The sequence below is a fragment of the Babjeviella inositovora genome (genome assembly GCF_001661335.1).
Source record: "Babjeviella inositovora NRRL Y-12698 unplaced genomic scaffold BABINscaffold_11, whole genome shotgun sequence".
Lineage (NCBI taxonomy): Eukaryota > Fungi > Ascomycota > Pichiomycetes > Serinales > Babjeviella > Babjeviella inositovora.
In genome coordinates, this window is record NW_017566848.1 from 235,350 (window position 1) to 262,464 (window position 27,115).

At 46.8% G+C, this 27,115-nt stretch overlaps 16 protein-coding genes across 16 annotated transcripts; 8 read left to right on the forward strand and 8 right to left on the reverse strand.

Annotated features, from left to right (window-relative positions):
• BABINDRAFT_65632 (glycoside hydrolase family 76 protein) lies at positions 1 to 998 on the forward strand (the record flags this gene model as incomplete). The annotated part of the gene is made up of 1 exon (XM_019132457.1): positions 1 to 998. The coding sequence occupies one exon, from the start codon at positions 1 to 3 to the stop codon at positions 901 to 903; it is 903 nt and encodes a 300-aa protein (XP_018983566.1). The 3' UTR covers positions 904 to 998.
• Positions 999 to 1,339: 341 nt separating this feature from the next.
• BABINDRAFT_9462 (mRNA splicing protein) lies at positions 1,340 to 2,179 on the reverse strand (the record flags this gene model as incomplete). The annotated part of the gene is made up of 1 exon (XM_019132963.1): positions 1,340 to 2,179. One exon carries the CDS (start codon positions 2,177 to 2,179, stop codon positions 1,340 to 1,342), a length of 840 nt encoding a protein of 279 aa, XP_018983567.1.
• Positions 2,180 to 2,691: 512 nt separating this feature from the next.
• On the reverse strand, positions 2,692 to 3,789 carry BABINDRAFT_16995 (DUF4448 domain-containing protein; the record flags this gene model as incomplete). The annotated part of the gene is made up of 1 exon (XM_019130702.1): positions 2,692 to 3,789. A coding segment is annotated over one exon (1,098 nt), but the record flags the coding sequence as incomplete, so codon positions are not given.
• Positions 3,790 to 4,358: 569 nt separating this feature from the next.
• SEN15 (Sen15p) lies at positions 4,359 to 4,706 on the forward strand (the record flags this gene model as incomplete). Its single annotated transcript, XM_019132964.1, has 1 exon — positions 4,359 to 4,706. The coding sequence occupies one exon, from the start codon at positions 4,359 to 4,361 to the stop codon at positions 4,704 to 4,706; it is 348 nt and encodes a 115-aa protein (XP_018983569.1).
• A 457-nt stretch (positions 4,707 to 5,163) lies between these two features.
• BABINDRAFT_9465 (uncharacterized protein) lies at positions 5,164 to 6,110 on the reverse strand (the record flags this gene model as incomplete). Its single annotated transcript, XM_019132965.1, has 2 exons — positions 5,164 to 5,421; positions 5,628 to 6,110. The coding sequence occupies 2 exons, from the start codon at positions 6,108 to 6,110 to the stop codon at positions 5,164 to 5,166; spliced, it is 741 nt and encodes a 246-aa protein (XP_018983570.1).
• Positions 6,111 to 8,372: 2,262 nt separating this feature from the next.
• On the forward strand, positions 8,373 to 9,200 carry BABINDRAFT_39774 (uncharacterized protein; the record flags this gene model as incomplete). The annotated part of the gene is made up of 1 exon (XM_019131943.1): positions 8,373 to 9,200. One exon carries the CDS (start codon positions 8,373 to 8,375, stop codon positions 9,198 to 9,200), a length of 828 nt encoding a protein of 275 aa, XP_018983571.1.
• Positions 9,201 to 9,288: 88 nt separating this feature from the next.
• On the reverse strand, positions 9,289 to 10,003 carry BABINDRAFT_89047 (uncharacterized protein). Its single transcript, XM_019132874.1, has one exon. The coding sequence runs from the start codon at positions 9,829 to 9,831 to the stop codon at positions 9,376 to 9,378; it is 456 nt and encodes a 151-aa protein (XP_018983572.1). The 5' UTR covers positions 9,832 to 10,003; the 3' UTR covers positions 9,289 to 9,375.
• A 758-nt stretch (positions 10,004 to 10,761) lies between these two features.
• Positions 10,762 to 12,250, reverse strand: BABINDRAFT_162903 (glycoside hydrolase family 76 protein). Its single transcript, XM_019129605.1, has one exon. It carries the CDS (start codon positions 12,110 to 12,112, stop codon positions 10,919 to 10,921), a length of 1,194 nt encoding a protein of 397 aa, XP_018983573.1. The 5' UTR covers positions 12,113 to 12,250; the 3' UTR covers positions 10,762 to 10,918.
• A 1,216-nt stretch (positions 12,251 to 13,466) lies between these two features.
• BABINDRAFT_162904 (uncharacterized protein) lies at positions 13,467 to 13,814 on the forward strand. Its single transcript, XM_019129606.1, has one exon. The coding sequence runs from the start codon at positions 13,629 to 13,631 to the stop codon at positions 13,788 to 13,790; it is 162 nt and encodes a 53-aa protein (XP_018983574.1). The 5' UTR covers positions 13,467 to 13,628; the 3' UTR covers positions 13,791 to 13,814.
• Positions 13,815 to 13,853: 39 nt separating this feature from the next.
• On the forward strand, positions 13,854 to 14,330 carry BABINDRAFT_162905 (uncharacterized protein). Its single transcript, XM_019129607.1, has one exon. The coding sequence runs from the start codon at positions 13,915 to 13,917 to the stop codon at positions 14,113 to 14,115; it is 201 nt and encodes a 66-aa protein (XP_018983575.1). The 5' UTR covers positions 13,854 to 13,914; the 3' UTR covers positions 14,116 to 14,330.
• A 296-nt stretch (positions 14,331 to 14,626) lies between these two features.
• On the reverse strand, positions 14,627 to 18,800 carry BABINDRAFT_162906 (uncharacterized protein). The gene has a single exon (XM_019129608.1). It carries the CDS (start codon positions 18,516 to 18,518, stop codon positions 14,826 to 14,828), a length of 3,693 nt encoding a protein of 1,230 aa, XP_018983576.1. The 5' UTR covers positions 18,519 to 18,800; the 3' UTR covers positions 14,627 to 14,825.
• A 1,972-nt stretch (positions 18,801 to 20,772) lies between these two features.
• On the forward strand, positions 20,773 to 21,052 carry BABINDRAFT_89084 (uncharacterized protein). The gene has a single exon (XM_019132875.1). The coding sequence runs from the start codon at positions 20,828 to 20,830 to the stop codon at positions 20,990 to 20,992; it is 165 nt and encodes a 54-aa protein (XP_018983577.1). The 5' UTR covers positions 20,773 to 20,827; the 3' UTR covers positions 20,993 to 21,052.
• A 1,670-nt stretch (positions 21,053 to 22,722) lies between these two features.
• BABINDRAFT_89098 (uncharacterized protein) lies at positions 22,723 to 23,077 on the reverse strand. Its single transcript, XM_019132878.1, has one exon. It carries the CDS (start codon positions 22,993 to 22,995, stop codon positions 22,792 to 22,794), a length of 204 nt encoding a protein of 67 aa, XP_018983578.1. The 5' UTR covers positions 22,996 to 23,077; the 3' UTR covers positions 22,723 to 22,791.
• CDC42 (Rho family GTPase) lies at positions 22,980 to 23,914 on the forward strand. Its single transcript, XM_019132876.1, has 2 exons — positions 22,980 to 23,072; positions 23,225 to 23,914. Exon 2 carries the CDS (start codon positions 23,263 to 23,265, stop codon positions 23,836 to 23,838), a length of 576 nt encoding a protein of 191 aa, XP_018983579.1. The 5' UTR covers positions 22,980 to 23,072; positions 23,225 to 23,262; the 3' UTR covers positions 23,839 to 23,914.
• On the reverse strand, positions 23,811 to 24,347 carry BABINDRAFT_89095 (uncharacterized protein). The gene has a single exon (XM_019132877.1). The coding sequence runs from the start codon at positions 24,263 to 24,265 to the stop codon at positions 23,990 to 23,992; it is 276 nt and encodes a 91-aa protein (XP_018983580.1). The 5' UTR covers positions 24,266 to 24,347; the 3' UTR covers positions 23,811 to 23,989.
• A 628-nt stretch (positions 24,348 to 24,975) lies between these two features.
• Positions 24,976 to 26,989, forward strand: TCP1 (chaperonin-containing T-complex alpha subunit). The gene is made up of 2 exons (XM_019129609.1): positions 24,976 to 25,063; positions 25,155 to 26,989. Exons 1-2 carry the CDS (start codon positions 25,024 to 25,026, stop codon positions 26,786 to 26,788), a joined length of 1,674 nt encoding a protein of 557 aa, XP_018983581.1. The 5' UTR covers positions 24,976 to 25,023; the 3' UTR covers positions 26,789 to 26,989.
• Positions 26,990 to 27,115: the final 126 nt, after the last annotated feature.

Sequence of the window (27,115 nt, forward strand, 5' to 3'; positions counted from 1 at the left end):
ATGTGGAGCAGATGGGACCCGGAACACTGTAATGGTGGGTTAAGATGGCAGATTTTCTCTTACAACTCCGGCTACAACTACAAAAATTCCATTTCTAATGGTGGCTTGTTCTTGATGGCGGCGCGTTTGGCTCGATACACGGATAATGCAACCTACGGGGATACCGCGGAAATCGTGTGGGACTGGTCCAACGAGATTGGTTTCATCCATAACTCGACTTCTGTGTGGCAAATCTGGGATGGTGCCAACATCGAAGAAAATTGCACAGAATTTACCAAGATTGAATGGAGTTACAATTATGGGGTCTATATGGCTGGTTGTGCTTACATGTACAACTACACCGAGAATGAGGTTTGGATGGAACGTGCTCATGACTTATTGCTGTCGGCTACATCCTTATTCTTCAACAGTTCCAATTCGATCATGTATGAACAGTACTGTCAGGCAGCGGGTATGTGTGATAACGATCAACGTTCTTTCAAGTCCATTTTCTCCAGATGTTTGGGGTTGACTGCTGTGTTGATTCCATCTACCCATGAAGATATTATGGGCTTGCTCACTAAATCTGCCGTGGGTGCTGCTCAGTCGTGTTCCGGTGGCAGTGATGGTCACACCTGTGGTCTCGATTGGACATTTCCTGGATGGGATGGAAAGTATGGTTTGGGAGAACAGATGTGTGCCTTGGAAGTGATGCAGAACTTGTTGGTCAGTCAACTTCCAGCGCCGTATAAGAACAACACCGGTGGCAGTTCAGTAGGTAATGTTAATGCTGGTAGCACTAAACTAGTGACGTTGAATCAAAATGAGCTCACCATCACAGGCGGAGACAAAGCCGGTGCGGGTATTCTTACCGCTGTGGTCTTAGCAGGGTTGCTTGGTGGCTCCATCTGGATGGTGTGGTAAGCATATATGTTCTACAACCACATTCTGACTGAATTTCTCAATTACTCGTATTTTGTTACATGTAGCTTATTTTTAAAATACTATTATTCTCAGGCAAGTGGCTAGGTTTGTAAAGAATGGTAGCTTGTATTGGCAAGCATTACACTTTATCTTACCTTCAACGTGCCTTTCAATGCGTACGCACCCCTGACAATAAGCACTGAAAGTTATTCTTTCTCTAAATCAGAAACTGTCTGTTTATATTTTATTTAGGGTCAACTCTGTTACAGCTTGCACCAGAATAGTCGGTATGCGAGGAGACCCGTAGACATCACCACAATGGCAACTATCCCAAATACCCCTACTTAACACGCAAGCAGAGAATACCTAAAGTCTCATTTCATCTAAATGAAACCTCATGTCTGTAACAAACCCGGTGGAAACCTATAGCCTGCATTTAAGCCTTTCGTTTCACGATAACCCCCAACGCACTTCCTTTTTTCTTCAACCCCAAAACGCTAGGTTTGTTGACCCTAAACGGTTTAGGCCTAAAGCTCACCGGGGTCTCAGCGCTGCTTTTAGTCTGGAACGCTAGTTTTGCAATCTCATCATCACGCTGGCCTACGGCTATCTGAGACTCTTTAACGGCCGACCGCATCTGCTGAAGCACGTTGGCTTCGGTATTGGCCGAAACCCTGGCGTTCCGTTCCTGGATCTCCTCTAACTGGTCCATCACATCCTGCTCGTGCTGTTGTTGGTCCAATCTCGCTTCCATATTCTCCATTAGGTCTCCCTCCTGGTCTTTCAATTTGGGCGCGGGTAACATACCGCTGTTCTTTGCCCGGAGTTTCTGCTCCTCTTTGTAGTTTTTATCTTCCTTGTCTTCGTTTTCCAAGCGCTCTAGAATATCATCCATCGACTCGACTTTACTCTGGGCCTCCACGCTGGGCTCCAGTGCAGACTCATATAGCTTGATACAACCCTTGTCGGGCAAGTAGTTTCCGTCCTTGGGGTTGGTCTTGAATGTGATTTCGTTGTAGCACTGGGGGCACTTTAGGTAAAAACGGTAGATCTTGGCCCCCAAATACGTTTCCTTGGTGGTTTCCTTCCTGGCGTTGAACTTTTTCATCCGTGCAATGTATTCCAGGCACTTGGTGCACTTCATGGAGAAGGGTATCATCAATCGCACCGTCGGCAACGCCGCAAACCCCGTTTTGATCGGTTTCTTCACTTTGGCCACCTTGGCTGGATCATAGTCAGGTGGATAGTATTTGTTAATAACTTTTCTTTCGGACATGTTGAGTATATATAGATGTTGGGTATAAGAGTTGCCTTCTCAGGTTAATATCTAATCAGGTATTTGTATTTGTAAATGCATGTCAGAAAAATTATGCGGTATGTGCAGGATATCACATTGGCGTTTATACGGAGTGGCAATAAAAGCAATAAAAACATGGCCAAATCACCGTATACCAGGTTTTTGCTATTTTCTCTCGGAAGAAAACAGTATTATAAACTATGCTTCGTTTATCTTCTGTACATAGGGGTCTGCTAAACCTTACTTAACCTCTCAGTTGCTGTAAAACCAGTATCTGTCCCAGCTCGTGTTGTCTTTAGCGGGTGAGTCTTCAGGCGGTATACGTTGCTGTAGGCACCGTCTAACGACGTGGTGGTCACAGGAAGCCACCAAGTTCTGCGAACGGCTCACTGCTCACACCCATGCCAAGCTACAACCAATCAGTTAGCGTACTATTAAAAGACTCTACGTTAGTGCTGCTTGCTGACGTTTTTCTTGGTCATCGGAATGTCCTCAAACTGTGGCAACTTATCGTATTTTTTGTTTCTGCCAACTTTCTGGAACTTGCCGCGGTATTTTTTCAAGTGCGAGAGGTCTCTGTCGCCCTTGGTCATCCAGAGGAAAACATACATGCCGAGGGCCGCGAGGATGACCACGGTAGGAAGAGCCATAATGATGTAATAGACGTCATCGCCTGAATTGTTCTCTTCCTTGAGCACCCCTTTCGGGTTCTTAGCCACCTTGGCAGTCTTGGAGATGTTGACCTTGATGCTGTTGGTATGGAAGTCGAAATCCTCGTCTGACATGTCGTCCGGCTGAATACCAATGATCACCTTGGAATAGGAGTACGTGTTGACTAGCCACTTTTCGTCAATATAGATTGGGATAATCCCGTCCTGGTTTCTGACCCATGAGGACGAGTAGAAGGCACTGGCAATACCAGTCATCGGTCTGTCTTCCACGTCAGCGTCCTTATGGTCGATAATACCACGCTTGGCCATGCCCTTTTCGGAACGCGTCTCTGTGATATACGCCAAATGGACCCTAACATTGGTGACATCTGTATTAAAGAACTTGGAGTACCACGTGAGGAAGTACGTCTTCTCCGTGCGCCATTGTACGTCCTGTTGCGGGGTACAGAAAGGTGCCGACACCACATTCTTTGCGACACCTTTCTTGAAGTATCTTTCAGGCGTGCAACGGATGATCGGGATCAACAGCACATAGGTCTCGTCCTCTGGCGTGTAGCTCACCTCCACGTGCTTCTCATCTGGCAGCATGTTGTGAGCCTTGACCTCCTCGAAGCTGAGTGTGGTGGTCATTGGAGTCTGAAACCACGTGGAATAGCCTGGAGAAGAGTTTTTGATGATCCCACCTTTGTTTTTAGGCTTAATCGTCTTTGGCGTCCCATCCTTGTTCAACGACACCCAGAACGCCATGGCATCGGTGGTGGCTGGCGGCTTGGCGCTAAAAGTCACACCGGCAACGACCGTTGGGTGGACCAACTCTACCACCGTATCGTAAATGGTTCTACGCCACGCCTGCAAGGCTTCCGTGGTGGAAGTGGTGGTGGTTCTCCGATCAATCACCTTCTTAGCACGCTTCTCCAACGGCGCAGGAGTTGGGAGGGGTTCAGAGCACAACCCGCAGTCTAAGAGACCCAAGGCTACCGCAAATAAGGCAATCTTCATTATGAATGGAATAAATGGGTCCAGTGGAGGTGGGAAAACAAAAAGGCTACCTGTATATGGACCAGAATGAATCGGAAAAAATCGCGCACTCAATCGCGCTCTCAACCGCGCGGTAATATTTTCTTCCGATATACTCTAAATGATACGATTTAGCAAGGGAAACAACAGATTCGACATATAAAGCATTATAAACCGAAAAAGGGTCTTTATTTTGGATGAATTAACTTCTAATTCTATTAATGAGTCGTTAGAATGTGTTTTGAGGTGTTTCATGGCCTGTTATAAACCGGTGAAAGCATCCGAGACATCAAAGTACGTAACACGTGATCATAGCTTTCACTGTGATCGCTTCTCGTAATTCGTTTGTTGCAGGACAATTTTAATTATTTTCCTACAGAACCTTTTCTTACAAGTATTTCACGCGGATATTCGATACATTTCACATTCTGCGTCTTTAAAGTTTTACCCTTCAAAGCTAGCTCGTTCCTATGACGTCTCTCGCTGAAATTGTCGCCACCAACCTCGTGCACTACAACTTGTGGACCGCCGTGGAGGATGTTGTCCTATCCAGCCGAACCGTATTGTGCGGCGCTCCTCCTCCCACTTCAGTAATAGCCACGGATTCCTCCACCGTGTTGAGTGACCAGGAATACGTCTTGCCCTTGCTTGTGAGTGAAAAGTTAACCTTGGCGACCCTTGATGGGATCTTTCGCGAAATTGCCGAGCGGAGGGCGGGGGTGCGGCCGGAGAAGGTGATCGGCGGGATCCTCAACACCGACGGTACCGTCGTGTATTACTTCATCTGGGATGGAGTTGCCAAGCCGAGAAAGAATTAAAAAAGCGAGTTCACAGCAATCGAGGGCTGTCGGGGAAGATGTATAGTTTTTCCGGAACGCCATAGCATAAATGCGGTTATCTGCCACAGATGGATGTGTAGGTAACCAGGTACTACCAATGCGTACCACCGTTCCCGGCCACGGCTTCAACTTCAAGTGAATCGCTTCTCCATGCACCATTATCTACAATATTACACTGCTAGTTTTTATCGAGATCCATTCTACGCAAGCAACACCTCCCATCCCCACTCTTTCTTGACGGTGCTCCAGTGACAGCCGTTACGGAGAGAGCTACCGCGCACGTGCCGGCGTACTGATTGAGCGTCTCTCCAGAGATATTGCTTCCCACGGACACGGTATCTGAAACCTCACGTCTATATTTCCGCGCCCAAACTTCGCGAATGACTTCACTTGTCTTTGCGACGTTGCTGATCCACAAGTTGCGTGCCAAGTCCTCTCAACGCTGCTGCGCCCACTCCCGCTCGTCACCCGGCGCGGCTTCACACGACGCGATAAACAACGGATAGAGGTACGACGTGTGTGTGGGAATCGATGCAAGGAACGTGAGCATCTTTTCCGCAGGCTCGTGCGACAGAAGCGACGGAAGCTCTGGTGCTGCCTGGTGCAAGTAGAGCAACATGGCGTAGCGGTAGACCCCGGTTAAGGCAATACAGGAAGGTAAATCCCACGCCGAGTCCTCCACCTCGGCCGTGCGCTGGTTGATTGACGGCATTCACATTTGCAAGTGCCGTTTCAAGTCAGCAGCACACGAAATATTCGCAGGTAGGTCCTTCGGCTGGTTAGTATGGCAGATATGCGCCACCAACGATGCTACCTCATTTATAATCGGAAATAGAGACTGCGCCACCCCAAGCAACGGATCGACGTCTGTAGATACTTAAATTTGTTAATGAGCGAGACCCGATGTCTGTCGCCCTCGGTATCAGTGGTCTCTTGCAAAAATAGCCTCTCATTGTCTCCCTCAGAGGTGATGAGTGCCATGACTTCAAAGTACATCCAGCAGTTGAGCAAAAATTGCACGCTCTTCGGGGTGTACACCGGCCTGACCCGGTTTAACGTGCTCAACACCTGTCGGATCTTCTTCTTCGCTCCCTTCAAGTGCGTAATACCGGTAGAAATATGGCAGTTCCAGCACACACTGACCGCCAAAGCCAAACATGTCACAAGCGCCATGTCAGCAGGGGGCGACTCCTCCTTCAATCCCTCCTCCGACCGTATAACCGCGTCGCGCATGTGCCCCATTCCCGCAGCACGGATATCGTCGTCGCTACGTGCAATGTGGAAGCACGTTATGGGGGAAATGGCTGAGTAAACCACGGGGTACTTCTGGACAAGCGGGAGAGATAAAGTCCGCCAAGGATTCTCCGTCGGGTTGTTCTTCATCTACGTTAGCCTGTACCTGTTTTCGCCGAAGGAGGTAAGGATGCGTTCGTAGTCGCTAGTAATCACCGGGGGAATACTCATATGGTTCTTGGAAGTGTCAAAAGTAGAGCCCCGTGGCTGATAATTTCCCGATCGCAGTGAAGGCGAGAACCACAAATCAGGGGGCCTGATCAGAGACAATCCAGGCGGGTCAAAATCGGTAAACGCTCTGATCAGCGCTGAAGACGTTGGGCTCGCCAGGGTAGGCATACTTGTGACTATTTCTGATGGGAATGCTTGTATGTTGCGATAAGAGCACCAAACTACATAGGCTTGTTCGTCTGGTATTCTTTGCGCCTGTCTGAGAAGCTCGTCTAGAAAAGATGAAGACGGGATGCTGTCTGGGTGAATTTCCATCTGCAAAGAGACGGGGTGATGGACTAAAAATTATCATGTCCTTGGTCGGAAACTGCCCCATCAGCTCATTAACGGCCACTTCCGCTAGAGTTCATCATCGATGAACCATTTTTTACCATCGACATGGCAGGGTAGTGGCGTGTTGGTGAAGGGGTGTAAGAGAAACAATTTGGTAGGATGCCGCCATCGCCCGAAGTCGAGTGAGTCGTCCCTCTTCCTATGGACTGATCTGGACATTCCATGTCTGGTAAAATTCCACTATGGTCCTCTGCCACGGGAGTTGGGGGTAAGGGGCTAGTCCCGGCATCTGTGTAGCTGCTGGAAGTTTTCCGTAATTGTCTCACATATGTGCTTCTCAATATCTCGTTAAACGAGTCATAAATGGGGTCAACAGAAGGCATGCTCGAGCTGGTGACCGGTGTGCCCTGAGATAAGCCCTCCTTGATCATTTTGGTTCTGCCGTGGCATAAAGAATGGCTTTTTCCAGCTTCAGGATGTCTGAACTGATGTGGTGCCCTGCGCATCTTTTGAATGTGGACATTAAGCTGCTTCTCAATGACATCGGTCTATCGTCGTCAAACGGAGAGGCTGGGGCTCGATACTCAGACATACGCCGGGAGCGCTTAGAAATCTCCTTCGTAGTCTCTCCCGTTACTAAGATGGTGACTGTCTCCATTGCGCTATTAAATATTTCAGCAAATCGGAACTCTGTTGTAAATTGCATCCCAGGCTTCTTTATGAACGGAGCGCCATCTAGGTGCATATCCTCAATTAGAGTTTGACATAGGCTTTCCACGGAATTGTTTCGATGGCACAGAGGCTGTAAGGCTGGTCACATTGTCACAGAAAGATTTCCACTTGAAGGAAATCGCATAGGCTCCGTATTGAAGATTTTCTTCTTGCAGTTGAGACACCCAGGCTTTGTTTCGTCACACTTAGGTCTCTTCTCGCACGCCAAGCATCCTTTGTGAAAGTTGGTGTTCTTAAGCTTCTCGGATAGTATAGGCTTAGCCATCTCCGGTTAGGTGGTAGAGGTAAGCAATATCTTTAAATTAGAAGTCTGCGACATCATGGGGATTAATAAGAAATACGGGAGCGAGGAAATTCAATAAAGGGCAAAATAGCACGTTCGTTAATTGGGGGATTACTCTAAGTTTGAATATTCCAGGTTTGAGCGTAATACACACCTGTAGGAAGCTGCACAGGCGGTAATCACTTAAGAATCCGTAATAAATGGAGTAAATGCTTTATACCGTGCATATGAACGCCAACCGACGTTATCCGGGATATAGTTTTTTTATACTACGAACTTTCCAGTTCCTTTTAACATTAATGTCAGCCTGTAGCCCGAACAAGAGTAAAGGTAAGGTATACCAGGAGTTAAGGTTTCTCTAAACGTGAGAAGGATATATTAAATAAGCTATACTCTGTTACTTCCAGTAGCCTGATGCGGGGAACTCGGAATTTAACAGTTCTTCGTTATTCGGTCTAAGGTTTGGTCCCAATATTCTTGAAACCATAAATATACTCTTAACCCTCTCAGCCTACTAATTTCCGTCCATTTCGTTAACTCTAAGATCCCCCAGCAGTCAAGAATACACAAATACTGTCTGCCCTATCGCTTGCGACTTCTGTCTGCTAAGCCCTCTTTATGTATATATGTGGACGCCACCTTCGGACCTGTAAGAAAGGCTCAGTTACTTTTGGGAACGCCTGCAAGGTCTGGTATGCGTTCAGCGATCCAAAGTTTAGATCATCCAGCGAAAAGTTCGACTGGTGTCACCTCCATCTGTACTTCCTCCTCATACTTCCCGAAATCATCTTAGAATGAAGAACTGCACCCTACGATACTTGCCTTCCCGGTTTATGTCTCAGCAAGTCCAAAAAAACGGTGTCATCCTCGCCAAACCAATGTTTGTCACCTTTGACGCGTACGGCACTTTATATACTCCTAAGAAACCGATACACGAACTTTACTGCTCCTTCGCTATTGAACACGGAATCATCCCCGAGAGTTCAGATATACAAGTATACGAGCAGAGGTTTCTTTCTGCATTCAAGAATAACTTTTCCAAGTATCCCAATTATGGAAAGAACGTTGTTGGACCAATCCGGTTACCCCAGCTGGATGATTGGTGGGACTTGGTTATCAGAGATACGTTCGATCTCTCACACGGCGGTGAGGTAGCCAGTACAACATATACCTTCGTCCAGGACTTGCTTGCCGACTTTAAATCCACGAAAGTTTACGACTCCTTTGACGATGTTGTTCCGTTATTGGATTGGCTTAGACATCACCACATCCCAATGGGTGTAGCTAGCAATACAGATCGTAACGCCATCGATGTTCTCAATCTGTTTGGGTTTCTGAAATGGTTTTCTCCTGAGAACATTTTCCTCAGTTACGATATGGATGTGCTGAAGCCCGACAAGCTCTTTTTCGATAAAATTAGACAAGCCGCTACCCCAGACGAGGTTGCTCCGAGTTCGTGCTGGCACATTGGAGATGAGTTGTCGAAGGATTTTACAGCTGCATATAATGCTGGCTGGAGCAGCATCTTAGTGGATAGGCAGAATAAACATGGGTTCTTTGGGTCCCAAATGGGTAAGCTTCGCTCGAGAATCGTCAATGACAGACAGGTGGTGGTGCGGGATCTCAAGGAAGTTTCTAATGTTTTTGGAGCGACAGAGTAGAAGCTCAGTGCGCGTCAAAATAAACTCTACAGGCCATTCGGTCTCGTGAATTTGTTAAACTAGTGTTGATAAAAATAAGTGAATGGACCGATGATTTAGGACGCAAGAGCTGAGTAGAAACCAAGCATTTCAGGGGATTTCCAATACTGGGTCATTTCTCGCTTCCCCTGCCATCTTACTGGTCCGTTGCAACCTCGGTTTCGGTTGTTTCCTCCGATGTAGTCTTGGAGGCCATCACCAAGGTTTGGTTAGGATCTGGTGGCGGGGTAACAGTCCCCCATTGGCCTTTGTTCATATCCTCCATCGCTTTAACCAAAGAACCCATCAATCTCTCCTTATACCAGGGCAAATTCACAACCATGTTCTTCAAATCAGCAATAGGGAATCTTGGGTGAATCAAACTGGTAAACGAATCGTCTGTGTGATACTGGGCATCAACAAGTAATCTGAAAATTTCAGGAACCATGAGAGCCTCAGGGTAATCACGGTGGTGCTCCGCGTATTGCTCGACATTTGCCCGAAGATCCTTAAAGACTGCACTAACGTATATAAGGTCCGACCGGGCCAAGCCTTGGGTGAGTGTGGCAAAAATGGATATGAAAAGGGTAAGCGTTGTTAAGAATGACTTCATGGTTGGTGGTTTGAAAAAGTGTGCGCGTCAAAGAGTGGAGCGGTAAGGACAAAAGGGTTTTTGCTGTGTTGACTTTGTGACTAGAGTAGAGGACAAAATTTTAGTGGGCTCTATCCTTTTTCAGGCTTTCGATAGTTTATCGAAGAAAGATTAACGTCACAATGTGTGTTGTGGGTTCACTAAACTTTTGTGCTTACGTGTTTTGGCCCTCGAAGGTGGAGTTATACTGGTGACGCGTGCGCGGCACGAACATGCTGAACTTTCCCCCGTTTTTCTAATGCACCCTCGTGCATCAGAAGCCTTGGTGTTACCCCTCACCATGTACGATTTTGGGGTGAGAAAAGTCACGTGTATAGTACTGATCCGGGATTTAGGCTTAGTGCGCGTGTCACATGCCACATAATTGCTTTATATAATTGCCATGGAAGATGAAAGTGCTGTTTTACATCCACGTAGGCGGCAAAAACTGCAGCCCGACTAATCAGCGCGTAGCTCGAATTCCGGGGAACTAAAGGTATATATCCCTTGTAACCCTCGCTTAAATCGTGCTTAGGTACTAATGGGTTGACTAGGTAGGTTTTAGCGGGTGGGACAAATTAAACCTACATATTCGCACAGCGACTTAGTATTTTTTGTTTTTGGTCTGGGAAGGTTTAGGATTCAAATATGCGTATCTTAATTCGTGTACGTACGATGTATCCAATGCTTGTTAGTTAGCCTTATTAGTTCTCACCTCGGGCTCAGACGGGTCTAAGCTACGGTGCATTAAATGCTTCTCATCCGGGCCTCTGAATACCTCGTGGTACACAAGGTTCTCCCGGAGGTCTAGGATTTTATAATAAAAATATATCTATTTCGCATAGAATCTAGTGCTTATGGCTGGGTTGCTTACGGCTGGGTTCCTGACGGTTAGGTTGCTTATGGCTAGTTTGCGTATTTCAGAAAATATGTATTACAGAGTGTATGAAAGTTACTCCGAAATAAATGAGTATGCAAAAGAATGTATATATGAGCGAATGAAGAATACCATGCTTAATGGTGTGCAATATAAGAATCAAGGTTATCAAGATAAAATTAGTCCTCTTTGTCAACCTTGCTGAGTGAGTGGGGCACTGGCTGAGGACGCTAGCAAATTTTGAATACACTCCATGGCGCTGATCTGTTCTCCCAAGCCGTACCACCCGTCCCAAGACCCCTTGCTCCAATCAAAGCCACAGGTAACCCCGTCGCTACCACCAGAACAAGAGGCGGCAGCACCTCTAGCCGATGCGCTTAATAACCAATTAATCGGGAATGCGGTTTGAGGGACCATGACGGTAGTGAGGCCTAACGAACGAGAGAACAAGGATCTGAAGGAACGCTGGTCATTGTTACAGAGACCAGTTACATAGCATTGGTACTCTCTCATGACTGACTCGTAAAAGAACAAATCGGCGGAGGCAATCAAAAGACTGTAAGTGGCGGAATACCACTCCTCGTTCTCGGTAGCATTAAATAAGTAAGCAGCGCCAGACAACATCAAACCATAGCTGTAGCTGTAATAGTGGTTCACCATCTCTCCACAATTATCATCACCAATATTGGCACCATCGTTCAATGCCCAAGGGCTTTGCCTGGTGTCAAGCATGTTAATATCCACCATCCAGGTGTAAACCTTGGTGGCCATGTCTAAGTACTTCGTGTCATCGGTGTATCTGTACAAACGGCTGGCCAAGTGGAACAAGCCACCGTTCGAAATGGCATTTTTGTAGTCCCAGCCACTCATGTTGGGGAAAATTTGCCATCTCAATCCACCGTTACAGTTATCTGGATCCCACCTGGCAAACATAGAATCCGCGACATTTTCCGCCATCTCGGCCCACGAAGCCCCTGTCCCGTCTGGAAGGGGGAAATTATGTTCAGCAGCAGCCATTACAACAATACCCCACACGACCTGGTCGTCGTTGGCTTCGGTGACGGTTTGGTTCAGAGGCATAAAGTCGTAGGCCGGGGCGTTGCACTGAGCGATGATAGCGTCAGAGATGACGGCTTGGTACTGGGAATTCTGACAGTAGTACCAATTGTCCAATAAGGAGCCAAAGGCTTCACCCGCTTCCCACCAATAGTATGGTTGTTGGAACATGCCAACTACTCCGCCGTATCGTGTCCCCTCGTAATAGTCCATTACACCCTTAGCGATGGTGCTTGCGGCTGAACAAATGCTTTCCTTGGATGAAACATCCAAATCGATTGCAACCACAGTGCTGATAAGCAAAACTGTAGTGGTAACAGTCAATTTCATAACGATTTAGGTGTATGAATGCACAGTAGGTGGGGTTTCTTTGGAAGATCGTCTGAAGCAGTTGCGGTATAGGAGCCAGGCTAGTAGCTAGCAAGCCAATATTTAGATGATGTGAAAGGAAGGTCCGGTGGAATAGAAAGGTGGAAACCTGATGATCTTTATACAAATCCTTCGACGTTGGCATAAATCAAGACACTGTCTCACATGCGTGATGCTCGCTGCATGTGAAGGGAAACATGCATGCTATTTTTGGCGCTGATGTCATCACGTTCTTATGTCACGAAGCACTGGAGTAACTGCAAATGGACGGTGTCTCCGCACGCTTGTTTGAGCCTCATTAACTATACCATATTGCCGATGGTCTTGGAGTTTTTAGGTTTCCACGAGCAGATCACAAAGCTAAAGAGGCCATAGATATCTCTAACCAACTCAATCGGCCGTAAAGCTTAACGAATATGGGCCCGGTATTCTCCCCGCGTATGGATGCCATACCTGTACATCAAAGCTCGTTCTTTATCGCAAGGAGGATAGTAGCATCCCGCATTATTAATAGTACCAATGTGTTGGAGGTGCCAGGCATGTGTGACTTTTCATCGCGCTAGCGTTTAGTTCATGTCTCAAAGTTAAATCGCCACGGCTCATGCATATAAGCAATTGACCCCGCATGGATCATACACACCTGTATACGAGAGCTTCTGCTTTCACTTTAGTCGTACAGGTTGTCCTAACGATAGGGGTCGAAAGCTAATCTTTGCGTGGTATCACCTTAAAAGAGCATGGGTTGAAAAATTTCTTGAACGCGAATAGTCATTCATAGCATCGGAGATTCTGACAGTAACCTGCGGCAGCGAGCGTCTATACTGTGGCTTACTACATTTGCAAACCGCTAGCTGCCAGCTACTGGAATTTCAGTGAGTCAAGAGATAGAGGTTGCTAAACTGGTACCTGAGACCTCTGGGTGATAATTAGCAGAGATTCAGCTTGTTTATGGTGAGCGGAGTAACGGTAAGTTGCGGTTATTGCTCGAATCCCTCGCATAACACAGGATACGGTTTGCAATGCCTATTTTGTCTATGCTTAGGGTCAAAGTACTTATCTGTCTGTGGTAGTCACCTGCTAATCTCAAATAAAGCAAGTAGGGTATATATTCTTAAAGTTGCGTAGTTTGGTTGCCATGAGACACCCCATTTCTCAATTTGCCGCGCATCGGAGGCTGTTACCTGGCTATTCCCATCGCGGCATTTAAAAGTTTACAGACGGATTCGAAGTATTGATCAGGGTAATTTCTGAAACCCAGGGTAGCTATGAGGTTCTTTATCTATATGATAAAGCTTGCCGAAAGAAACAAGCTATACAAAAAACAAAGCCTTGTAGTGAACGGTTCAATTCGGCATCGCACCTCGGTAGCAACAGAACTAAGCGAAATTCTGGTTTATGTAGATAGCTGAGCTATGTCGTACAATTGTTTAGAAGCCAGTAACATCAAAATGAAGAGTGACTAAACGATGTAACAGTCATGACTCAAAAGCCACTCTTGTTCGGTGCAATATTATCGTATGCTGGCCTAACGGCTATAGGACAGATAGTGCAGCTGTTGCTGCTTAGTTCGAGCACGTTTTTCATGCATGAATTGGCAGATCCTGTGCGGGGGGCAAACGACCTCTGGTTTGATCTCTGAGCTCGTGGCCTAGGACATTGGAACCATGTTTGCCCAGCAGGCTATAGTGTCAGCACTGTATGACACAAACATGGAGTCACCTCCCCGTCGAATTTTCTCTTAAAAGAGTTTTAGCAATTGGAGAATGCAAGGTTCATCTACAGGGGAAACTCTGCGATCTTATACCCTGCAGTTCTTTAAAGTTGCACCCGGTTATAATACACTTTCGTTTGGCCGTTGCTGGGTGGTTTACAAAAAAGATGGACCTAAGTTACAAGTTTCAAGATATGATCGTCACTACAGACGACTAGGTAAAACAAGGATTAAGTATGAATCCTTTGCATGATTGCGCCGATCGTTCGGTCGATCAGATGAGTTTCTTTTGAAATAAGCTGCGTTCAGCTTTTGACACACTTTGCAATAGAGTCAAAGGATATATTTTGGTGCTGGGTTCCATATAGGGGCAAAGTGGTACAGTTTATGGACAAAACCCCTACGAGTAGGTAAAGCCCTTTAAATATACCCCTCTACTTCCTAAATCATCTATAAAAGCTCTCAGAAATACACCTATATCTATATATAGCTATGTCGCAGGAAATCCAATTTAGTTTCCATCCACCGGTTTCCAGCTTCAATATATTGTCTAAATCAGGTTTCTAGAAAAGCCAGAGGCCATTTGCGCGTGTGTATCGATTAAAAGTGAGAAAGTGCTAGGATACGAATCGAAATGTCAATATCAACCTTCACTTTCGTGAACCTTGAACTGTTACCGCCCGAAAGAGGTGATTTCGGCGTGCCCTCGCCAACACAAAAATTACTAAGCTTCCTTTAAATGATAACGTTTATTAATACTGGATGAAATTATAACAAAGCTTGCGGTATAACCGATGTCATCGTGCTTCATCTACGGGTAGATGCCATACCAATGTTATCAATCTGGATCAATTGTACAATCGAACCATATATATAAGCACAAGTCAAGGATGCCTACTACATTCATTGAACTACAATATTAAATTACAGGACAAAAAAACAGCAACCCCAGATAACCGACAATCAAATGACAATCTCGGTGACCTTGCGGGCCGGGCCGGCAGAAACAAACACGGACCGGGTGCCCGGCTTAAGCGGCAATGTTTCCGCTAAAATCCCACCGGGATAGATATGGGCGTTACGGCACTGCGAAATGTCTAGGTACTCCAACGGGCAGACGCCGCTTAACAACGCATCGACACCGGCGCGTGTGACACGGACGCAGCCCTTGACACAGAGGCGTGCAAGGTGGCGCAAATGGAGCGAGATCGCCACAAGCGACGGGTCACTCACAGCAGAGCCGCAAAACGAAAGCAGAAGCTCGCACAACTGCGGGCATCCAAGACAAAGCACCTCAATCGCCACGTCACTGAGCGAGCAGCAGAACGAAAGATCGAGCGTTTGCAAGTTCTTCGCAGAGGAAGCAATAGAAATAATCGACTTGTCGCTCAAAAACGTACAGTCCGCCAAATTTAACAGCCTCAAGTTAGGGAATGGCTGGTACGCCCAATAGGCGAATCCCGCATCGGTGATGGTTGTGCACCGCGTGAGGTCGAGTGACTCAATCTGGTTGTTAGCGTACATCGCCATGTGGTAGATCGTCCGGTCGGTCAAGTGCTTGCAGTAGCCAAGATTCAATTCCTTCAAGCTCCGGCACCCTATGAGGCCCCGCGTTTCGTCAAGGCTGTCGAACAGCGCCATCTCCGGGAGTGGCGCGCCCATGAGGCCGTGGTCTTCACGAAGGTTTTGCAGCATGCGCTGCTGGTTCTGCGGTCCGTTCCAACCGAGTAAACGCTCAATAACGTCGTCGCGCACCTTACGGCAGTTCGATAAGTCAATCGCCACGAGGTAGCGTCCGATAGACGGCACCGCAAGATCCATGATCGCCATGGCACTGATCTCCCAGGTCGACCGCATCTTGATTGTGCGCAACGTCCCCCCGATCCCTATCTCGTTCACCATGTAGCTGAAGCCCTCGTCCGTGATGTGGAAGCAATTGGAGATGTCGATGGCCTTGGGGCGGGTGCCCACAAAGTCTGTAATCGCAATGAGCGCCTTATCGTCCAAGCTGGTGTTCCACGGAGTCAAATCCAAGACCTCAAAAAGATTGGGTGCGACATGGAGGAGCTGGCGCCAGCGGCGACAGATCTTGCGCATCTTCATTAGGTCAGGTAAAGCCATGTAACCAAGAACTTTCAATAAGATGCGGTCCGGGAAGAGTCCTGTGGAGAGAACAGAGGACTTGCGACGGCCCATAGACTGCCCAGAAATGCTCGCGAGCCGCACACGTTTCGCGTGCGACATGTACTGGAACTGCGAGCTGCTGGAGTTGAGGTGATTGGCGAAAATGTTGACCAGTGGAGCTAGTGGGTTCATAGGGGGGATGGTAAGAGAGAGGCTGGCGTCGTCAGGACCACCAAGAGGAGACGTACCCCTGGGGATGCTGCCGTGAGCGGTATCTGTGGGCGACGGACTGTCTGCCTTGCGCTTTTTGGAGTTAAAGATGGCTTCGTTGAAAGTAAAGCCGGAGAAGGGGCTTGCATTTGCCAGAGCAATTGCCGAGGCTTGGGCAGTGGCAAGCGGCTGTGGCTGGGCGAGAATATTTGTTTGGACATTCGCCAGAGCAATTGCTGGAGTGTTTACTAGGGCATTTTCAAGAGCATTTATCTGGGTATCCCCTTGAGCAAGGAGTTGGTCCTCCTCCACCTTGGTCAGGCCGTGCAGAGAATGAGTTCGCGAGCATGGCGGCGACTCAAGGTACAGCGGCGAGATCGATGTCGGGCGTTCTAAATCGCGCGCAGGATGCGATACTGTCAGCTGGGAACCCATGCGAGACGCCGACTGATTGTTGAAGCTCCAGGCGCCAAATGGCGCAGCCTGCGGTGCAGGGCTGACAATTGACGTCACAGTATTCTTGTTCGGGCTTGCTTCTGGCCTCGCCTCTGCCCTCGCCCCTGGCCCTGTCTCGGGGATTTCGCTCGCCGGGGAAGGCGGTAAATTTAAGGTTGCCAGGCTGATGGAAGCCTGGTGACTACCCGTTGAGCCGTTTTTCTCCGTCCTTTCTAATGCGGTCAACCGCATATCCTCAAATATCAACGGATACTGCTTGCACAAAGTGATCAACTTGGCACTGCGCACAACGATCAAGTCGACGGTGGTGATGGTCCGGATGTACGCGGTGCGCACAGAGTCAACTTCGCTACCAGTGGCCAAGGAGTTGAGGAACGCCATTTCACCGAAATAGTTGCCGGGGCCCATGCGTGCAAGCACTTTGTCGACAATGTTCTTGGCGCGGTAGTTGTCGCGTCCATCGGTATCATTCGCACTATCGTGCCTATCAGAATGCCCAGTCGTATCGTACGCGTCTTTCGAGTCGCTTTCACGCACACCCTCACGATCGATCACCTCCACATCCCCCGACACCACAAAATAAATATCACTGCCGTGGTCGCCCTTGCAAAACACATACTCAAACGCGTCAAAACACAACGGCTCTGCGTCCAACGCGAGCCTGTGAATAATCGACGGCGGAAGCGTCTGAAAAATAGCCAACTTTTGCAAGAACCCACGCGTTGAGATAGAGCTATCCACCGAGGGGTAAAGGTACGAGTGCGATGTTCTGTCTGGCTGAGAAGTATCTGATCCGGCAGGGGGATACTCCGGCAGTTCAGACTGGGTGAGACGAAGGGTAGGGGATGGAACGGGTGGTCCCACAAAGTGCGAGATTGGTGGGAGGCTGGGTCCTGGAAGCTGCGCAGCCGCGGTAGCGACGTTCGACGCGTACACAGCGTTTGGGTCGAGCTTGGGCGACGCAAAGTGTGGGGTGTCCCAGATGACGCTATTGCGCTTTGCATAAAACGGCAGAATCATCGGCAAATCACGATTTTTTTTCTTTTCCTGCATCGCAAGCCGTTCCTGTGCCTCGTCACGAATGCGTCGTTCAACCACGGGATACGATGGGAGCACCAGGTTCAAGGCATCGGCCGTTAACACGCCGAGCAAAACGCGCGTGCGCGACACGACGGTGGCAGTGCGCGGGCGATTGAACAAAATGCCAATCTCGCCGAAAAAGCTGCCAGCAGCTAGCTCGGCGTGAACCGCTTCACCGTCGGGGGAAGTCACCCCAACAGTCCCCTTGAGAATCCAGTACATGGACTTGGACGGCTCGCCCGCCTTGACAACGTACTCCTGGGCGTTGAGCTGGATAAGCTTCAAGCGACTTGCCACCGCAACGAGAAACGAGTTAGGCGCCGCCATGAAGAGCGGAAGCGTGCGCAACTTGTTGAGCAACATGTCGGGCACCGACTCGTCGCGCACATCGTCGTCGCTGAAGTCGTCTTCATGCGCATCAGTGGAATGTGCATCGTCTGAGATACGCTCGCTCACGGCGTCACTGGCGTCTTGCGCCGCAAGTGTCCTGCGCCGCCGCACGTGGTCGCGCACCTCTTGATGGATGAGCGCCTCCTCGTCGGTGATGATGCTGTCGATGCTTCTGCGGTTTAGCGGGTTGGGCGGTGGAATATCTTCGGGTTCTTCGCTGGGCGTCTCGAGCTCACCCACGGATGTGCGTTTGCTTCTAGAACTTCGTCTAGGCTCGTCGGAGGAAACTGCGAGGATAGAGTCCCGCTTGCTCTTTAGTAGCTGTGGCGCCGAGAGCGGCGACAGTTTTGCGGGAGTGAACGGCAGTCTCGCGGTGTATGTTTTCTGTGTAGGCATGAGGGATGTTTATGAAAGCTTGGATAGGTGTACAAAATGCTGCGGATAGGTTTGGATAAGCTGTGGTGGACAAGGTTGCTAGATAGTGGGATGCCTCTGGGTAGAGTTGTTCAGGGGCAATGTTGTCCAGCCTCTTGAAGTTCTGATAGCGTTCAGCCTTGATGACAGATATGCAAACGTAGATTCTTGAGCAGAGACGTTGGTATGTGTCAAGGGTAGAATTGGAGAGTGTGGGCGTCGGAAAAATCTTAAGACCAATGATGGAATATCGAACAGGCCTCTTCGCTGTACTAGCCTTAAAAAAAGAAATAAACGCTCAAACGAACACGCAAGGACGGCATGCAAGTCTGAGCCGACGTCGCACGAATTACGTGGAGCTGCACGAACCACACGAGGCCGCATGGCTATGCGTTCCGCCAGTCCTTAGCAGACGTATCGACAGCTAAAAAGCCCTACATTAGCTAAGGGGTGTTAACGGATGTAAGCCTGGCGATGGTAAAACTCAGCCTATTGTTTCTTCGCAGAAGGATCTGCGCGTCGACTGGTACGGGGCACACCTCGTGACCCTGCTTCAGGTGGTGTTACTCAGGGCTGTTAACCCTGGATCGTGAGAGAGGATATTTCCCAAATACTCCAGGAATATTGTATTAGATCTGGAGTCTCTTAAAAGGGTTATAATATAGTATCATGTTCGTTTTTTTTTGTGGGCACCTGAGCTAGCCTCCCCGTCAGACCAGTATTTCTCATTCTTCCCAGGAGCTTTTAGTCCAGAGTAACCTCTTTTCCTCCAATTCCTTACTGTAGTATGGAGTGGGCCGATAATTGTACGAGAAACCTATCAGAGACATTACATAATGCACGGCGATATCTGTGCGTTAGTAGGATTTGCAGACACGCTGGTGTATAAGATCTTCGTATGCACCAGGGATTAGGAGTAGGCATTTCAAGCCAACTGTGCGTGCCTTTCAACACCATGAGAGCAGCGAGGTGGGGTCCCAGGGCCAGATTTAAGGTACATGGATGTTTTCCAGGAAGCACCTTCAGTGTTACTTCCGTGCTTCCCATATCGTTCCACAAAGGAGGGTAATACCCCTGATTCACTCGGTGCTACGATATACAGACATAACTCAAAACAGATGCTAAAACCTTCACATGTGTACGGACGGCCTACTCTATAGTGGTCACACTTTGTGCTCAAAGCTCAGGTCCAGGATTTGCCCCTTCTGGAAACCCTCAAACTACATAGTTCTTGGCGTGCAGATCATGCGTGCTTCCAGAACTTTAGGTATTTCTGCGATTCCAGATACATATTTCTTGGAGTCTAAGATTATCACGAGGTGCAATCAACTTCCATCGAAACAATCGCTGTCAACACCTGTAACTTGCGATCTGGATGATACTTCGGCGTCGATTCTGTGGAGCATCAGTCGGTATGAACTTGTGAGTTTGTATTCAATTTAGAAATTATGGGGAGGGTTGCTACTTTCGTGTGCCTAATTATTAAGTCTTAAAGTTGTATGGGAAAATAGCGAACCTTGATTGGAAAGGCAGAAAGTTTGCAGAACGCGCTATTACGTTTGCCGGGTGCCTCTGAAACTTACATTACGGATGCTTCCAATTGGCGTTGTTGGGTTCAACTTTAAACCTAGGTATCTCTATTAGATGCAGAGTGTACGGCTGAAACAGGTATTTATACATGAGCAATGGAACCACCTACCCTCTAAGATTATTTAATATTGAGTCCAAAGTGGTGACAATGCATGCAACCGGATCTGAGAAGGCTGTGTATGTGCGTTTGGCCCTGGTAAAGAGAACTACCCTGGACCACTTTGTATGCAGGCAGAACTTTGCCCCTTCTACGGCGATTCCTACGCCCTGAAACCTGTCGTATGATATTCTCCAAAGACCACACACTATTACTGTTCGTATAATAAGCCAATTTCTCTCTTTCTTATGATACTAAGGACTATTACAGTGCGACTCTTCCGGAATATGCTGGTGTGTCTTCCACTTGCCAGTTAAAATTTATCATCCGTTATATTTCAGATGTGAAAATTCTTTCTCGTCTCGGCTAATATCGGGCTAGGTACGCTAGATATTTTATTAGATATGCACTAGCCATTGAATCTAGACGAGACGTCAGTACCCTTAGGCTTTTAAGAGATATGATAGATGCAAACATGGTTACAAAAGGAAGCACTCAACATTCTCCTGTTGTAGGGTGGATATTAATATCAATACCGGTAAAATTTAAACGGAACTTGACAAACTACGGGTATTTATCCTGGCCCTTCTTCACGTTCTGCAACATGCTGCCGAAATTTGCGAATATGCGTTTTTTCAGGGTATGCGCATTCCCTCTTGGGCCACCATTCAAATTTCCTACTCTATATCATAGTCACACTATGTTGTTTTCTCGCACAGAACAGGGTAACAATCAGGTCTATGGCATACTTATATATTTATCGACTTAGCTTGAGCGTTGATTGGTATTCAACCTGGTGGAATCGTATATGATTCCGATTCGGCTCAGGGTACAAATCCAAAGCTGCATTCTCTCATAACGTACACGAAAATCTACAACTTGGCTTTGTGATTGCCGATCAACAAGACCTGTGAGATTATGGTTAATGCATATTCCCGCTCGTATGAATCTTTTTTTCTCAGTGATCCTCCCTTTTCCGATCATTTCACAATAGAGGGGTAGGTTTGTTTTTACAGGGTGAAAGCTAAAGTCACATCTATTACACCATTCCAGGTCTAACGTTTTCCTTGGCAAAACGTTTCCGGAGAAAATCACTGTAAATTTTCCATATACTATCAAACTTTGTTGAGTTTTTTGCGGAGAAATCGATCCCTGGCATCTGCAGTACACACTTATAATTTGATTACCACTTTTCTCCACGGTAATACAGCGGTGGAAAATGATAACCTTATTCCTAAGGGCATGGTAAGTTTACCATAACTCAATTACTTGGCCTGCGCATTTTCCGGTTTGTCTTGATATACCAAGAAACGGAGTAGGGCTTCGCTGGCAGGGTGCATCGTAAGTGCTTATTTTGCAGTATCTGATCCCCACCTTTTCCAGTCGCAGCTTTCTAGGATGCAGCTACTAACCTTCACATCTCTCTAGGCGTCAAATGTTTGGGTGGATCTTTTTCGGTCTTTATGTCAGATCAATAACTACGTCAGCAAAGTGGAGTGTAAGACTCGTCAATGGAGTTTTGGTGCGAGCCTTAATGTGGTTTTCGATATTGTGAACGGACATCAATGAAAGGTGGATTATACTTATATTGTTTCGAAAACTCGCTCTATTGATCATACACTCCTCACTGACCGCAGCACCTTTCTGTCAAAACTCAAATAAATACATATATTAAACTACGATTATATATCCCGCGTTGTTGAACACTATTCACCAGAATGGACCGTACCACATTAGATGATTATAGCTTGTTCCTTCTCTTGGGGAACTATTACTCGGGGTGATACTATACCCTGTTTGGTACACTCAGATTAGTATTCTCATTTAACTATCGGTCTAGAGCTGCTCAGTACCAGCTCCTTTATAATAAGCTGTAACTATCAGTGTTTCTTGTACACATGTTTTATCCTGAAATCCCATGCTAATACCTACCTTGATATCCTCTTTATTTCTGGTTATACGCCTTTTTTTTTCTATACGAACGACATTTTGATACCACTGGGGAGCGTGTACATACACGTATCTGTTATGTGTCAAAATAGCGGTCGGCACGGCTGACCTCCACTCATGGAAAACTAGATGAAGTTTTTTCAGTCCTAATTTATAAGGTCTGTACCACCAGACACGCTACTGAAAATATAATTTGTCGCTATCAAAGTTGTAGGCATTTAGACTATTGTAGTCATAATATATTGCCTTTAGAGCCCACATGTCACAGCACATAACGTCAAAAAACTGCTAGCTAGCCCCGGAGACAGAAATCCTTAAGCCCAAAAAAAGGCTTCTCAGAGCCATCTTATTGTTCCCTTGCATGTTGCTTAGCATCATACTTCGCCACCTAGATATTCCTAGCTTCCTGAAACATGCAGTGACAGAAATACAGACGCCTACTTCCTTAAACAGGAATAATAAAATTTCTGGAATCTACATCACTTATTTGCCTGGTCTTCAAAGTGCGGCTGAGTAAGGATAGGATATCTTAATAACTACCATCATGCCTTATCGTGTAACCGCTGTCTGGACAAATCCGGCACTGTGGAGGCGCTGGGGGCGAACGCTATCTGTCTATCATTGACCCAGGCGGCAGGTGCACACGCTGGCAGGCTCCGGGTATCCGGTACATAACGTCGGAACCCATTTCGAATTAAAACACAGGCGAAATTCGTTCACCACTCTTCCCTTTACACAGGAGAAAAGCAGGCAAGGAAAAGTAAAAAGCACTACGAAACAATACACCAGCACTACTTCCACTTCTTTCGGCTTAGAAGACATCCCATTATATCACCCTCTATCCAAGTCGTCCCTTTTTGTTAATAGAAGCGGAACACTGTTAAAGAGAGATATAATACGTAAGTATTTGCCGGCGTCTATGGGACTGGGTTGAGACGACTGCCGCCCCCTATGGCTACGCCGCTTTCCGAGGCGGTTATAATAGTTGTTTGATACTGCTTGTCCAAAGAGACCATCTTGCTCGCTTCAAATTGAATACTAACAAACCCAGACATCCACACACATAACCCAAACGGATAAACAAACAAAATGCAAACTATAAAGTGTGTTGTCGTCGGTGATGGTGCCGTTGGTAAAACCTGTCTCTTAATCTCATACACCAACAATAAGTTCCCATCCGATTATGTTCCAACCGTGTTTGACAACTACGCCGTCACTGTTATGATTGGTGACGAGCCATATACCTTGGGATTATTCGATACCGCGGGCCAAGAAGATTACGATCGTCTTAGACCGTTGAGTTACCCATCTACAGATGTGTTTTTAGTCTGTTTTTCTGTTATATCCCCACCGTCGTTCGAAAACGTCAAAGAGAAGTGGTTCCCAGAAGTCCACCACCACTGTCCAGGCGTTCCGTGTTTGATCGTTGGTACCCAAGCGGATTTGAGAGACGATAAATTGGTTTTGGAAAGGTTGCTGAGACAAAAGTTGAGGCCAATTTCCGCCGATGCCGGTGAGAGATTGGCCAAGGAATTGAGAGCCATCAAGTACATTGAGTGTTCCGCCTTAACCCAGCGTGGGTTGAAGAACGTTTTCGACGAGGCCATTGTTGCTGCCTTAGAGCCACCTGTGATCAAGAAGAGCAAAAAGTGCACCATCTTGTAAGGATCAAACACTGCCCTTTCCCTTCTATTCGCACCTCGGCGGGCGTTCTATTTGACATAATCTCTGGTGGTGTGCTAGTATTGCCTGTTCTGTTCTCAGTGCCGTTCTTTGGCGGTCGAGCCTTCTCCTTCATCCTCCCTTTATATTAAAACTAGTAAAAAAAAATTATAAAAGGTTCGATAGTCGGTAGTCTATTCCGGAGAGCTTGGGGAATTCGGTATAACGAGAGTGTGTTTGAGATCAGCGTCCAGCATGGCGTGATGTTCCACGGCCCTATTTTCATGTATACCCACCGTAAACCAGTTCCTATACTCTTACATATTTTTTTTGTACAATTCTTTAGATACTCCTTTTTATGATCAGACACGGTTTGTTGCTCCAAACTTACAGCTCGTAGCTGAGGGTTTTGACCGGCACCATATGACATAGACTCTGGTTATGCATTATTATCGTTAAATTTGCGGGTCCAGAACGATAGTATTTGTATATCCACCGGTTGTGTTTGTCGTATACGAGGTAATTTAATTTAGTTTAATGGATCAATTGTAAAAGCAATGCCAATAATGGTCATTCCGGTTTACCCCTCTAGGGTCTATCGAAATTAACACTGATCTTGATTCCTCTCGATCAAGATATTTCAAAAGCCTATTAAGCCTTCAGCTTTGTTTCTAGGTAATCAACATAGGTTTAACATAATAAAAGCTAGATGGCCGCCAATGTTCAGGCTCATAAGCCTACTATTTATAATTTGCGCCAAAACACTTAAATCACGATACAAGCCTTGAGAATACCAAAAACATGTTTAGTTATCTATAAGCCTTGTTAGCATATACTATTCAGCAAACTTTGGTGATATATCTATTTTAATTGCAACTCCCGTGCCTCGGCCCATGTCATAGCCAGCCTCTTACCCTAAAAGCGTGTAAGAGTAAACTGTGGACCGCTATGTCCTAAGTGGGTAATTTACAGTACTAAATATAGCTCTCTCCGTCGGATTGTTCCATACTGATCTATTGAACAACGTCGCGTAATGTGTAGGATTTTTTCTAAGGAAAAATGCAGTGACAATATCAAGCCGAAAATAGTGTTTACAGATCAGCCTCCCAGAGATAATCCGTTACAAAGTGCTTGAAAGGTTCATACTATATTAACCCTTTGATTTACATCTAACTATCCTGTTTCACAATGTCTCAAATGTTTAATAATGCCCGTTCCGACACCTTGTGTATGTGTACCAGTCTGCTCCGTTGATTTGCCTTCCGTCGACAAGACGATTAAGTGATCGCATTTTTGAACCAGTTACTAACATTCTAAAGTCCTCGGTGGTGAAAAGGTGAGCGGCGATGACATCAGAAACCAAAACGTTTTGGCCGCCTCCGCTGTAGCCAACGTTGTCAAGTCCTCTTTGGGGCCTGTTGGCTTGGATAAAATGTTGGTTGACGATATTGGTGACGTTGTTGTGACCAACGATGGGGCAACTATTTTGAGCTTGTTGGATGTCCAACACCCGGCTGGTAAGATCTTGGTCGAGTTGGCCCAGCAACAAGACCGTGAAGTCGGTGACGGTACCACCTCTGTTGTCATCATTGCCGCAGAATTGCTCAAGCGAGCTAACGAATTGGTGAAGAACAAGGTCCACCCAACCACTATTATCACTGGCTACAGAGTCGCCTTAAGAGAAGCAACTCGGTACATCACGCAAGTCTTGTCCCAACCGGTTGAGAGCTTGGGCAAGGAAACCATGATTAACATTGCCAAGACCTCCATGTCTTCAAAGATTATTGGTTCTGACTCTGAGTTCTTTTCCAAGATGGTTGTTGATGCCATGTTGGCCGTCCAGACCACCAACTCCAAGGGCGAAACCAAGTACCCAGTCAAGGCTGTAAACGTCTTGAAGGCGCACGGTAAATCCGCCTTGGAATCCGTCTTGGTCAACGGCTACGCTTTGAACTGTACCGTCGCGTCCCAGGCCATGCTCAAGAGCATCACTGGTGCCAAAATTGCCTGTTTGGACATCAACTTACAGAAGGCTAGAATGGCCATGGGTGTCCAGATTAACATTGACGATCCAGAACAGTTGGAAGAAATCAGAAAAAGGGAGTACGGTATTATCATTGAGAGAATTAGAAAGATCATTGCTGCGGGCGCCAACGTTGTATTGACCACCAAGGGTATCGATGACTTGTGCTTGAAGGAGTTTGTCGAAGCCGGTGTTATTGCCGTTAGACGTTGTAAGAAGGAAGACTTGAGGAGGATTGCCAGAGCTACGGGTGGTACTTTCATCAGCAGTATGTCCAACTTGGATGGCGACGAAACTTACGAGGCCAGCTACTTAGGTTACGCCGAAGAGGTTGTTCAGACCAGAATCAGCGATGATGAATGTATCTTGATTAAGGGCACCAAGGCACACTCCTCGTCTTCCATTATTTTGAGAGGTCCAAACGACTACACCTTGGACGAAATGGAGAGATCGTTGCACGATTCTTTGTCCGTAGTGAAGAGAACCTTGGAGAGCGGTAACGTTGTCCCTGGTGGCGGTGCTGTCGAAACTGCCTTGAACATCTATCTCGAAAATTTTGCCACCACTGTCGGCTCCAGAGAACAGTTGGCCATTGCCGAATTTTCCAACGCCTTGTTGGTTATCCCAAAGACCTTGGCTGTCAACGCCGCTAAAGACTCCTCTGAATTGGTTGCCAAGTTGAGATCTTACCACGCCGCGTCTCAGTCTGCCTTGCCAACCCAAACCAAGAGAAAGGGATACAAGAACTACGGCTTGGATTTGATTAACGGTAAGGTTGTTGATGAGTCCATCCACGGTGTCTTGGAGCCCTCCATCTCCAAGATCAAGTCCTTGAAATCTGCGTTAGAGGCCTGTATTGCAATTTTGAGAATTGATACCATGATTACTGTTGACCCTGAGCAGCCAAAAGAAGATCCTCATGGTCATTAAGGAAGCATATTTTGCGGGTGTTGAACCTTCCTGCCGTCTTCCATAGGACTGGATTAAAAAAGAGTTCAAGCTCAAAAGATCAGGAGAAAGGTATCAATGTAACTAGAGACCCTGGCGCTTCCTTGGAAGAGAATTTTCATTGGTTCCTCTGCCTTGTCTATAATTGTTACCTAGTTCAATGTTCTCCCTTTTTTCCTCCGCTTTTGAAACGTGTATATTTATAGAACTTTTGGCAATATTATTTCATTAATGTATTAGAAACATGTTGGCGCCGTGTATGGGTACTGGGTATGAGTAAACTGGTATATGTAACTGCTAAATCCAAAT